Source organism: Microtus oregoni, unplaced genomic scaffold (genome assembly GCF_018167655.1).
Source record: "Microtus oregoni isolate MIOR12 unplaced genomic scaffold, Mior012 000017F_ref0000208, whole genome shotgun sequence".
NCBI lineage: Eukaryota > Metazoa > Chordata > Mammalia > Rodentia > Cricetidae > Microtus > Microtus oregoni.
This window is the reverse complement of record NW_024543076.1, coordinates 39183688-39196705: the sequence shown is the minus strand read 5'-3', so window position 1 is coordinate 39196705 and position 13018 is coordinate 39183688. Positions and strand designations below refer to the sequence as shown.

Here is a 13018-nt window from a genome sequence, read left to right as displayed (position 1 = left end):
GGCGGAGAGCGGGACGCGGGCGGCGGCTTCCGGGGCTCGCCGGCGCCCGGACTCCGATTACAGGTTCACACGAGGAGCCCGGCAGGCACGCCCTCGCGCAGCCCCGCGGCCCCGCTCCCCCCGCCCGGCCATTCTTCTCCATTCATGCGGACGCCCAGGGCTGCCGCCGCCGCCGCCAGCGCGGCCGCCGTCGCCGTCCGTCCGGATTGGCTGGCGGCCGGGGCGCCGGCACTTTCCCACGGCCCACGGCGCGTGCGGCTCACCGGCGGCGCTGCAGGCGCGGCCCTGACCCACGGCCAGGCCAATCCGGGCGCGCGGGGTGGGGCGGGGCGGTGGCTAGCGCCGGGCTGGTGTCCTGGGCCGGCCCCCAGCTCCTGCCCGCCGCCGGCCCACCGCCGCCCGCGCAGCCCGCGGCCCCCAGCCGAGCTCCCGCGGAGCCGACGCGCTGCCGCCGGGCAGGGGCGGGCTCCGGGGGCGGTGCCCAGTCCGCCTCGGCCGCCGCTCGTCCCGCCCCCGGGCGGCTGCCAATCCGCGCAGCGAGGCGCCGATTGGCCGGAGCCGGCTGTTGCCCTGGAGCCGCGGCCCCGCCTCTGCCCCCGCACCTCCCCGCCTCCCCCGCCCTCCCTCGGGCCCTGGGAAGGGGCGCAGCGTGGGAAAGGGATGGTTGAGTTTTAACCGGAGGCTGAGCGTGAGTGGGATCAGTGTGCGCGCACCGCCCGCAGCCGAGCGCCGAGCGGCCGCTGCTGTTAACTCCTCCCTGCCCGCCCGCCGCGCGACCCTCGTCGGAGCCCGCGCTCCGCCAGCATGAAGAGAGCTCACCCCGACTACAGCTCCTCTGATAGCGAGCTGGACGAGACCATCGAGGTGGAGAAGGAGAGTGCGGACGAGAATGGGTGAGTTGGCGGCGCCCGGCCGAGCCAGAGTGGGAGGAGAGGCTGGGGTGCACTGGTTCTCGGTTCCCATTGCCCTGAGTCGTGGGGCGGTTGCTGCTGGCTATGAGATACAATCCCTGCTCTCCCCATTTCAAGTTGCCAAAGAAATTTGAGTGCAGTCCCCATCCTTCCTTAAGGCAATTGCTTCCTATCTTACAGAAACTTGAGTTCCGCGCTGGGTTCCATGTCCCCAACGACATCGTCCCAGGTTTTGGCCAGGAAAAGAAGGAGAGGCGTGAGTACCAGCCCCCCCCCCCCACCTTTAAATATATATGCATATTACTGTGTTAGTTAACGGAAAGTACCAAGTTTCTTCTCTTTTGAATTTGCAGTCATAATGAAAATGTCCTCTTTTGTTTTTGTCTGCTTCTCACAGATAATTGAGAAGCGCCGACGAGACCGAATCAATAACAGTTTGTCTGAGCTGAGGAGGCTGGTACCCAGTGCTTTTGAGAAGCAGGTAATGGAGGCAGTAGGTAGAGCGGGCGCCTGGTGTAACCATCTGCACCTTCTGATTCCCTCCCCTCCATGCTTTGAGCGTTATCTGTGTCTTGGAATAAAAGCCTTTTCATGTTACTGTACGTTCAGACACCAAATTCCAACAGATTTTCTGTGCAAATCATTTCATTTGTTTTAGTTTACGTTTGAATCTTGCGTATTTGTGTATAAGCGTGCATGTTTTAAGTTCTCCAAAAGCACTTGGGTCAAATAAGCCTTTTGTCATCTCTTTAGGGATCTGCTAAACTGGAAAAAGCAGAGATCTTGCAGATGACTGTGGACCACCTGAAGATGCTGCACACGGCAGGAGGGAAAGGTATGTAGGCCTCTCCAGTTCTGCCCGGGGAGTCTGCGCGGTCCGTGTGGAGGGGGCAGCGAGCGCAGTCTGGGATTGGTGCAGTACCTGTCTGCTTTTCCTTTGGGGGTGGGGAGAGAACGGTGCGCCTTCAGCAGCGCAGCGCATCGCATCAGTGCTTGGACAGTGAACTCATCGCCCCAGCCCAGTTAGTGCCAGCAAGTGGCCGACTCTCTAAGCTCCTCCAGTTGTGACAGCCGTGATTTAGGTCAAGTCACTCACATTTGTCTGTTGCTATTTAAGAAAAGCTTGGGAAATGGCTTATTAAAAACAGCAGCTATGTAGTCTGAATTTCATATACAGGATTTAAAAAATGAATTGCCAAAAGAATCCGGAGGAAAGAGACCTGTTGTGGCTAAATAGAGGATAATTCGAACAGAAGGTGGGAGACTGAAGCCTGTGTCTGTCTCCAGCCCCCAAACTCTTCACCAAGGACCAAGTGCCTAAAAGCTTCACGATGATAGCTTACATCTGTGTGTCTAATGAATTTCACTCCTCTGTGGTTTCTCTGTCCTTGATGTATTTTTTGTTGTTGTTGAGGGAAGACATTAAAGGAAAGAGCATAGTTTCATCTGCTTGTCGGGTATAATTCCAGTTTCTGCCCAGCAACTTCTAATTGGGCTTTGAACTTGCATTAGCAAACATATAATGTTGATTAATGCAAAGATTTTGGGCAGCTCCAAAGTATTTGCTCTTCCAGAACCCATGATCTGTGATGTAGTATGTGTAGTTGCCGGGAAGGCTGCCTTTGGGCTGGAAGAAATGCGGGAAATGAGCAAAGCCTTGAAGATTTTCTTTTGTTTTTGCTCAGGTTATTTTGACGCGCACGCCCTGGCTATGGACTATCGGAGTTTGGGGTTTCGGGAATGCCTAGCCGAAGTTGCCCGTTATCTGAGCATCATTGAAGGACTCGATGCCTCTGACCCGCTTCGGGTTCGCCTGGTGTCACATCTCAACAACTACGCCTCCCAGCGGGAAGCCGCGAGCGGCGCTCATGCGGGCCTCGGACACATTCCCTGGGGGAGCGCCTTCGGACATCACCCACACGTCGCACACCCGCTGCTGCTGCCCCAGAATGGTCACGGGAATGCTGGCACCACTGCGTCATCCACGGAGCCGCATCACCAGGGCAGGCTGGCCTCAGCCCATCCGGAGGCGCCTGCCTTGCGAGCGCCCCCTAGTGGCAGCCTGGGACCGGTGCTCCCCGTGGTGACCTCGGCCTCCAAACTGTCCCCACCTCTGCTCTCCTCCGTGGCCTCGCTCTCAGCCTTTCCCTTCTCCTTCAGCTCCTTCCACCTACTGAGCCCTACGACACCCACGCAGGCAGCAAACCTTGGCAAACCCTACAGACCTTGGGGCACGGAGATTGGAGCTTTCTAAAGAACTGATGCTGTAGAACTAGGGAGGGGAAAGCTTAAAATCCCAGGTGCGCCGGGACGGTTGCCAACACCACCTTAAAGTCGTCAGTAAAAGTAAGGAAAAAGGTACACTTTCAGATAAATTTTTTCTAAAAAGTAAAGGTTTGTTGGTTTACTTTTTTCTTTAAATTTTTTTTATCATGTCATATATTAGCAATTTAAAAAAATTAGTTGTTAATTTTTGTTTAAAACATTCATTTGAGGTAGTGACTATAAACCAACACTTTGTGATCCGTTGTCTGTTCTGTGCATAGTTTACTTTGTAACCTGTCTGTCCTAGAATGATCCCTTTTGGCCTCAGTTTGGGGAATTTTAACATTACAGTTTGGGGTCTGTTTCCTGGCTTGTATGAGTTGCAGTCTTTTTGAGAATTCCCAAACCAGTATGCTCAATGTTAACATGATTTTGTTACTATTTTGACAGATTAAAATGTATAAGTGATATTCTTTGGCTGGAGTGGGATGGGGAGGGGGTCCGCAAATCATTATATTTCCAAACAAAGCGTTGACAAATCAGATGAACAGCTTTATTCTAGAAACACTAGCCCTTGCCCCTTAGAGCAGCGAGGTGAATGCCCAAACTTATCATGACCCTGAATCCAGAGCCCAGCTACTGTGGCCTGTCAGGCTCTGCGAGCTACTTTTCAGGTCAGGAAAGCCGCTGGGAGGCTACATCCGCATTTGAAGTGCTGGCAGCAAGCTCGACAATTATGTAGAACATGCCTGCACTTTGCAGCCCCGAGCGATACAATGCATTTTCAGTCTCACAGATCTCAGGTTCACAAGTGTTAACCTGCACAAGCGACTGTTGTGCGCAAGTATTCAGTTCAGTGCCTGTTCAACGCATAACCCCATCTCCCCCGGAACGGCCAGGTTTTCTTTCGACTGGAAATCTTTCTGTTGTTTTTTCCTTCTGGTGCATGAGAATGTGGTTCTTGCGATACTCAAAAGGGCTTCTCTGCCTTCTCTTTGATTTTTTTTTTTAAATTTTGATTTGGGCTCTAGAAGTGTTCTTTTACAGGCTTGTTCTTTTAGCAGGTATAGTTTGAAGAGCCTCCGCTGAGCTGGGTCTGATCTCTGATGTACTGATGTGTTGTGACTAAATAAAAAACAACAAAGAACAAAGTATGCCGCCGTGTGTCTCGTCCTTAGCCTTTCCCCTGCTGGTTAAGAAAAACCTCAGGTTTCTTGGTGTTCATTTTGCCTGATGATTGCTTTCTTCTGTTTGCCAGTCCCATTATTCTTGGAATTCTAGGCTGTGTGAATCTGTAACGTCAAACGAGGTGACTTTGTTAGACTGCAGAGCTTTCTCGGCCTCCCAGGAGGAAACAGAGCGTGTCTGCTGGTCAGTCAGGTGGCCTGGTTCTGAACTGTCTGGCTTGGACTCGAGAGTTTGAGATCAGCCTGGGATCTGCACTCTTGGAAGGAGTTTAATAAAAATCATTTAAAACTCTGTTGATCATTTGACTAGAAGCTGCTGAACACACCCACTGTGTGCTCAGCTCTTTGCTGATAAAATAGAAAATCTTCTATATCTATTCGCGTTTGTTGTCATGAGAAAGCAGGACTGCAATGGCCTGGTTCCCGAGCCCAGGGAGAAGGCTTGGTGCAGCACTCTGACGAGCAGTGGCAGGTTATAATTCTGCACCTGCACAGCACCAGGAGTCTTTTTGTTTCTAAGGAATTTCTTTAACCCTTGGGTTACACTGTGCTCCTGAGCTGTGTGTGAGGAAGCAGACATATGCTTTATGTTAGAACAAAATATGACCATGACAGGCAATAATTGGCCACAGAAGAGTGCCTTCAAGATCCTGCCATGAAGGGATACTGCTTCTTTACTCAGAAGGAGTTTGCCTTGATCCCAAGAGTGGCGGAGAGGAGAGGAGAGGAGAGGGCAAAACCCGCTCTGGCAGATGACACTAGAGGGTTCCTTTTCCTTGGGCAGCAATCATGCTCCTCCTCTCTGATGAGAAAGCAAAGAAAACACAAAGAGAAGTATGGACTTTGAAATTGCGTGGTAGCTGTTGGGTCTCTGGGAGGGATGGGAGGCAGGCATTTGGGTTTCAAATGTGAGATTCCATGCAAGCTTTTGCTCCGTGGCTTCACCCATAGGTCTGTCTTGAGATCCATAGCTCAGTTCTCAGCCTTGCCGGTGCCATGCACACACTGTCTGACACAAGCCTATGATGGAAGGTGTTAGGATGATTCTGCCAAGCGTGTCTAAATTTAGCAAACCCTGTTTCCAGTGGTGCTCCAGTGTACTGATCAGCTTTGAGCTTCCTTCCATTCAGCTTGCTGGGACCTAGGCTTGGATGGCCGCTAGTGCAGTTTGCAGAAAACTGCGGACGTGCAAAATGTCTAACATGTCATCCTTGTCACAAGGGTAATGGCTGCAGTCGTGATCTGCCAGGAGCGCTTTGGGGAAGGACAAAGGGATTCATTTTTTCTTACTCTCTCGTTTCCCTCCCTCCGTCCCTCTGTCCCTCCGTCCCTCCCTCCCTCCCTCCTTTCTTCTCTCCCTCTCTCCTTCCTACCATCCCTCTCCCCACACCCGTTTTTTTTTTTTTTTTTTTTTTTGGCCCAGGCTGACCTCAAACTCTGTATGTGGAGGAGGCAGACCTTAAACTCCTGGTCTTTCTGCCTCCACCTATATGAGTGCTACCACACTGAGCTTATGGACTCATTTTTGAAATTTCGTAATTTTTTTTAAAGAAATACCTTGCACTCTCTTTCTCTCTTTTAATGTCTTGAAGGCGATAGGCTTCTGGGTGGTTCAGGTGGAGTTGGGGGATGGAATCCTGGCGAGGAGCCGATAGACCTGGGAGACTACAATTCCCATTTCCATTTTGAATTGATGTATTAAAATTACAACAGGGCTATCAGTTAACGACTCCAGTCTATTCCATATCATATACGGTGTTTAGTCATCTACCTCCATAAACACGAATTTCTAGATGACTCACTGATGTAGACAAGCATCCTTGATCACGCGTGTGTTTATCTTTCTAAAGATTTATTCATCTTAGGCATATGAGATTTTTCGCATGCACGAAGATATGTCTGCACCACTGGTGTCTGGGGCCCTTGGTGGTCAGGAGAGACCACTAGATGCTTTGAATTGGAGTTATGGGTGGTTGTGAGCCACCTTGTGGTGGTGGAACTTGAACCTGGCTCCTCTGCAAAAGCTACAAGTGGTCTTAACTGCTGAGCCATCTCTCTAGCCTCTTGTGTATTTATCTTATGAAAAAAAAAATCTTTGGTCATAAATACTCATGAAAGTCCTTAATAATCACCCACTTAATTGATTAAATAATTCCTGTGAATTAATGAAAGCTATAGAACGCTTGCATGACCTAGTCTCTATTAGAAAAATCCAAAAATACTATTGCTAATTTATTTCATATAGCTAAATTAGGATGTGATTTTTTATTCAGATTTTCTCTTCCCTACTCTGTTAGTCACTAAAATCATGATACTTTAAATATAGATTACTTAAATTTAAAGTCCCTCAGGAAATGTCTGTCTCTTAGTTACAGCTTCCTCCGCCTTCTGGTCTGTACCAGTACCACAGCTTTGATGCCCTCATTAGTTTCTAGTGCTGATTTATAATTAAAACTACTTCAGAGCCCACATCACCCAAGACATTGCTTCAAATGTGGCCCAGTTTCTTTCACAATCCAAGCTCCAGGGAATGGGGCATCCTGGGAAAGGAGCTAGAATCCTAGCCTCAGTTCTGCCTTTATCTAATTGGGTGACCTTGGAGAGGTCATTAAGGTTTTGGATAGGCTCTTTTGGCCATCTGCCAAATGGCTAGATGAGGAATAAGGGTGCTAAGTATCTGCTCACAGGGCCATTGACTGAGTGGGAAGAAGCAAGGTTTGGTCAGGCGATAGACCATAGAAGAAGGTATTACCTAAATATTCTATCGGATCTTGTTCCTACACAGGTTTGAGCCAATGTTCCCCATTGTTGAAGTTTTTAAAAATTAGTAATAATAATTATTATTATTGATTGCCACATCCCCGTGTGTGTGTGTGTGTGTGTGTGTGTGTGTGTGTACTTGTGCACCACAGCTGGAGTGTAGAGGCTAGAGAACAACCTTTGTCAGGAGTTTGTTCACTCTTCCCATTATGGGCTCTGGGTATTGAACTCAGGTTAACAGAATTCTAGGGCAAGCAAGCACTTTTAACTGCTGAGCCATCTCAGCGGTCCTAATGAAGTCCTTAATAATCACCCATTTAATCCATTAAATATATTACTGTAAATTAATGAAATGAAAAGTTATTGAGTCTTTAACCTTTGGATTTCTATGCGAATTAACTTTTTTTTTTTTTAAGTTAGCAACTTACTTACCAAAATCTGTCTACTGGCAGGACTTGGGCATTGGGCAGTAGCCATGTTCCAGGGCAATGACCTGAATGGCTCTGTAGAGGGCCAGAATCTTCTGATACTTTTGCCTGTGTATCTTTGAATGTGCCTAATGAGTCAATAGAGGCTTCAAATAAAGTAAATATTGTACTAGTTATGTAGTTGAAGGTGATACCAAGAGAAGAGTAGGGCAGAGTTTGTTTGTTTTCTAGGCTATTTCATTTCCTCGAAGCAAAGCCAAGAAAAACAACAATAGTAAAACAGAAGAAAACACAATCATCTTTCCTGTAGTGTTTGGACAGTCCCCAGGAATTTCTCCCTAAGGTGCTCTTTCTTGGTTCTGTGTTCACTTTGCCAGAGTTAGCAAGATGCCAGCATGGTGGCCTCCAGTGAGAAAGCGAGCACACAGTTGGCTTGTGCCTCAGCACACTCATGTCCGGAAAGGCATGTTCTGACTTCGGGAAGTAGGAAGTCCCAGCAAGAAGCAAGCCGTTTAGAACTTCTGCGTGCAAAGTAAGGCTTGGCTGAGCTTGAGGAGCTGCAATGTTCTCCTCACCTAGGATGCTTCAGCATTCTTCGGGGGTGATGGTGGCAAGTGGGGGTGGTACAAAAAGACCAAGGAGGAAGTAATCCTGGCCTTGGGAAATCCACTCCATTGTGAGGGTCCATAGGTGTTGATGTCACATGCCCTAGAACCCTTTCCCAGCCAGTAAGCACCGGCCATCTAAGGACAAAACTGTTAGCGAGAGATGGGCCTGGGGGCTTGGAGTTGGTCGGCTGTAATGCCAGGCTTCTTTACAGTTGAGTTTTAAATTTTCTTATTGCATTTACTGTTAGGCTAGCATTTACCAGTATTGTTTTCAGTAACAAAGTGGCCATATACTCAAAGAACCATACTGAAACTGGAAAACTCTCCAGTCATTTGTAGGCAGCTGTTAGGTGGTTTGTGCCTTGATTTAGTGAGCAGATATGAAAACACATTCCAGCCCAAAGATGCTGAGAATTGACTACTGAAAATTCTGTACTGGGACTTAAAGGCTGTTGGGAGCTGTTTGATGCAGATACTGGGAACCATCTACCCAGTTCCATTTCCCCCTCTGGGAACAGATTCATTTTTGGACTATAGAAATCCACACAGGCAGAATCAAGCCACAAAGTTACAGAATGATGCTCCCGAGCCTTTAAGTACCCTCTCTGAGCCCATTTCCTGCCAGTTGCTCTTCCCGCACTGCCTAGCTGTCCTGCATGTTGCTATTTCTAGAGCATATCCCCCTGGCCCTCACCACTAAGTCTTTGCACTGGCCGCTCCCTCTACCTAGACTACTTTCTCAGTTCATCCTTTGAGACCTGTGTTGACATCGGACAGCCTTGTGATTAACTCAGAGGAACTGTACCTAGAGGAGTGGATTAATACTGTCATTTGGAGACCAGACTGGCTATTCCATGACTGGGCTCCTGATAAAAAGGATGAATTTACCCAATTTTCTCCCTTTGAGGCACTCATCTTTCTGCAATGTTATGCTACAGCAAGAAGGCCCTCACCACATGTCATGTGTTTGAACTTCTCAGCCTATACAACTATGAGCCAAGCAAGTTTCTATTCATAAACCAGCTTGTGTTTGTGGTATTCTGTTACAGCATCAGAAGACAGATTAAGACATGCCTCTAATCGAATTCAGCTGGGGATTTCTTTTCCCATGAGGTCTTCCTTGACAACCTTTATTAAAACAGTCATCCCATTCTTCCCCTTCATGCCCCACCCACCTCCTTTTCCTCTTCCATTCCTCTCCACGGCACTGCGTTATCTGACTGTAGAAATGACAATACACACTTTATGATGAGTTTTTTACCGTATGTCTTTGGCTGGTTTGTCTTTTCTACAGTTCTGTCACTTAAAGTAGCACCTACCATACTGGAGACATCCAATACTGAATTTACTGAATGAATGAATAGATGAATGAGTGGCTGGATGGTTGGAAGCATGCATGGATGGGTAGATGGATGGATGGTTGAATGCATGGGTGAATGGATGCACGGGTGGTTGGATGCATGGGTGGACAAGTATATGTATATGTGTGTGTGTGTATGTGTGTATGTGTGTGTGTGTATGGATAATGGATGGGTGGATGGGTAGGTGAATGAGATGGATACATGGATAGATGTTGACGGATTTTTCTTTGGGCTGCCAGCTCACAAAAAATGACAGAGACTTATTACGAATTATGAAAGCTTGGCCTTAGCTTAGACTTGTTTCTAACTAACTCTTACAACTTAAAGTAACCTATTTATTTAATCTACATTTTCCCTCTTTTCCATCTTGCACCTCCTGCTTCTTCTCCGTGTCCTCTGGTGACCCTCCTGCAGTTACACTCATCTCCTTTTCCTTTCTCTCTGCCCAGAAGACCTGCCTATCAGCTTCCTGATTAGTTATTGGCCATTCAGCTCTTTATCAAATTAATCAGAAGGTGCTTTGGCAAAGACACATCTTTACGTAAGATTATTCCACAACAGATGGGTGGATGGATAGAAGGATAGATCAGCGTACTTATGTAAGTGTGTGTGTGTGTATGCATGCGTGTGTATGATGGATGGATGTATGCATGGATGCGTGTATGTATGTATGTCTGCATGTGTGTGTGGACAGATGGATGAATGCATGCATGCATGAGGGGATGTATGCATGTGTGGGTGGATGGATGTATGCCTCTATGCGTGCATGGGTGGATGGGTGAGATGGTGGGACTCACCTTTATGAGCAGAAAGAAAAGGTTTTAGGTAAGTATGTCTGGACCTTTCAAACCCTACCTTAGTGTTAAAACTATTTCTTTATACTTTACATTTTCATTTTATCTTTATTATTATTAAATTATAATTTAAAAATATCCAAATCATGGGTTGGGATGTATCTCAGTTGGTAGAGTACATTTTAAAAAAGGCCAACGTTACTTTGGCTATGTGTGGTCTAATTGTTACATATAAAATATATTTTAATCATACTAGTTTTGGAAATTGATGACTAAAAGTTCCATATACTGTGCCTTCAAGATCACTAGGGAGGAAAGATGCCTACAGTCAAGCCTGAGGACCTGAGCTGGGATCTGGGAACCCACATTGTAGAAGGAGGAAACCAAATCTCGCAATTGTCCTCTGACCTTTATGTGTGTACTGTGGTCTAATCTTCATGCTTCCTCCCCCATGTAACAACAACAAAAACTAAAGTTGAAAAGGAAATTGTGTATATATGTATCATGCAAATTCTGTTCTCTTGTCTCTATTGAGCTAATTAATATGTGCCTTACATACCAGTTCTTTCCAGTTGTAAGAATGTTTAAAATCTTCTCTTAACAAATTTTCATAGACAAGGAAGAAAATTCTTTTTATTTAATTAATCGGTTTATGTGCATAGGTGTTTTGGTGGCATACCTGTCTGTGCCCTCTCCTCTCCTCTCCGCCACTCTTTAACCCTTTAAAATTATGCTGGGTTTAGATGGCCTTAGTGACTTAGTGACTTCTCCAGATTCGTTCTGCTGGTGCATTCTTGGAGGAAATATTTGAATTTGGGCAGTTCTAGGAAATGCCTCATTTTCTTACATATGACAACATCACTCATAAGTGATACCAAGGCATGAGAGGCTTATTTTCTTCCTCAATGAACCAAACCTCTGCCCTCCATTCCTCTGTTGGGAGTACAAACCGGCTCTTCCCAGTTCTCTTCCTCAGAGTCTGGAAGTGGGGAATCAAGTGAAGGAATGGTTAGGGTGATGTGCCCGGACTTCCGAGTACACAAGACTCGCCCAGAACAAACTCAGCAGCTGCAACGGATGCCACAGTTGCAGCTCTCAAAGCAAGGATTGTATAAAAACAAATGGAGTTTATCTACCACGAACACCATACACATAAACACACACACAGATCTCACACACACACAGATCTTACACACAAACACACACAGAGATCTCTCTCTCACACAGAGATCTCTCTCTCACACACAGATCTCTCTCACACACAGATCTCTCTCACACACAGATCTCTCTCACACACAGATCTCTCTCACACACAGATCTTACACACAAACACACACACAGATCTCTCTCACACACAGATCTCTCTCACACACAGATCTCTCTCACACACACAGATCTCTCTCACACACAGATCTCTCTCACACACACAGATCTCTCTCACACACAGATCTCTCTCACACACACAGATCTCTCTCACACACAGATCTCTCTCACACACAGATCTCTCTCTCACACACAGATCTCTCTCACACACACAGATCTTTCTCTCACACACAGATTTTTCTTTCACACACAGATCTCTCTCACACACACAGATCTCACACATGCATACACACACAGATCTTACACACACCACACACACAGATCTCTCACACACACAGATCTCACACACACAGATCTCACACACACATACACGCACAGATCTCTTACACACACAAACACACACACAGATCTCTCTCTCACACACAGATCTCTCTCACACACAGATCTCTCTCACACACAGATCTCTCTCACACATAGATCTCTCTCACACAGAGATCTTACACACAAACACACACACAGATCTCTCACACACAGATCTCTCACACACACACACATACACACACAGTTATCTCTCTCTCTCTCTCTCTCTCTCTCTCTCACACACACACACACACACACACACAGATATCACATGAAAATGAGAGAAAATTATATGACTCCAGAACGGAGAGCAGTTCTTTAGCTAACTACAATCTAATCATGAAGTCGGTATTTGAAAAATATGCTACATTACCTTTTTACCACCATCCCCCATTTTTCCCAGGAGTGATTGAAATGTCAGGATTGGAGAAAACATGAAAATCTCAAAATAAAGGGAGCTGGTAGTATAGTTGTCTGGAACCACAAACCAGGCTGGGTGGCACCAGCTGCCATTTCTCCTTTTCCACCAGAGCAATAGGATGCTGTTTGGGTAATATCTTACACAACCAAATTATAGCCAGTGATACATAAGTGTGAGGCCTAGTAGAGCTTCTAGAATGCCATTTAAGTGGGCTCAGTTGTCTTCTTGAGGCTGGAGAGATGGCTCAGTGGTTAACAGCCTTGGCTGCCCTTCCAGAGGACCTGAGTTCAATTCCCAGAAACCACATGGTGGCTTACAACCATCTATAAGTGAAGTGATTACTTATATTGTTCTATTATTAAATAAAACTTGGGAGTCAAATATTGGGGTAAAAACGGATTGGCTGGAGAAGTGACAAGTGACCTCTTCTCTCCTTCCTCGATCCCAAGAGACCCACACATCTTTGTAAGCCCCTCCCTGTTACTTTCTCTGTCTCTCTATATGTCCTGGGTTCTCCAAAACCTCTATGGCTAATTCTGGTCAGCTACTAGTTAGCTCTGCCCTCGGATTCCAGATAAACCTCATTGTCAGTCTGGGAAG

General features: G+C 46.8%; 1 protein-coding gene across 1 annotated transcript; it reads left to right on the top strand.

Annotated features, from left to right (window-relative positions):
* The first annotated feature begins 367 nt into the window (after positions 1 to 367).
* On the top strand, positions 368 to 4320 carry Hey1 (hes related family bHLH transcription factor with YRPW motif 1). The gene is made up of 5 exons (XM_041667312.1): positions 368 to 893; positions 1092 to 1167; positions 1309 to 1392; positions 1665 to 1746; positions 2597 to 4320. Exons 1-5 carry the CDS (start codon positions 805 to 807, stop codon positions 3163 to 3165), a joined length of 900 nt encoding a protein of 299 aa, XP_041523246.1. The 5' UTR covers positions 368 to 804; the 3' UTR covers positions 3166 to 4320.
* The last annotated feature ends 8698 nt before the right edge of the window (positions 4321 to 13018 follow it).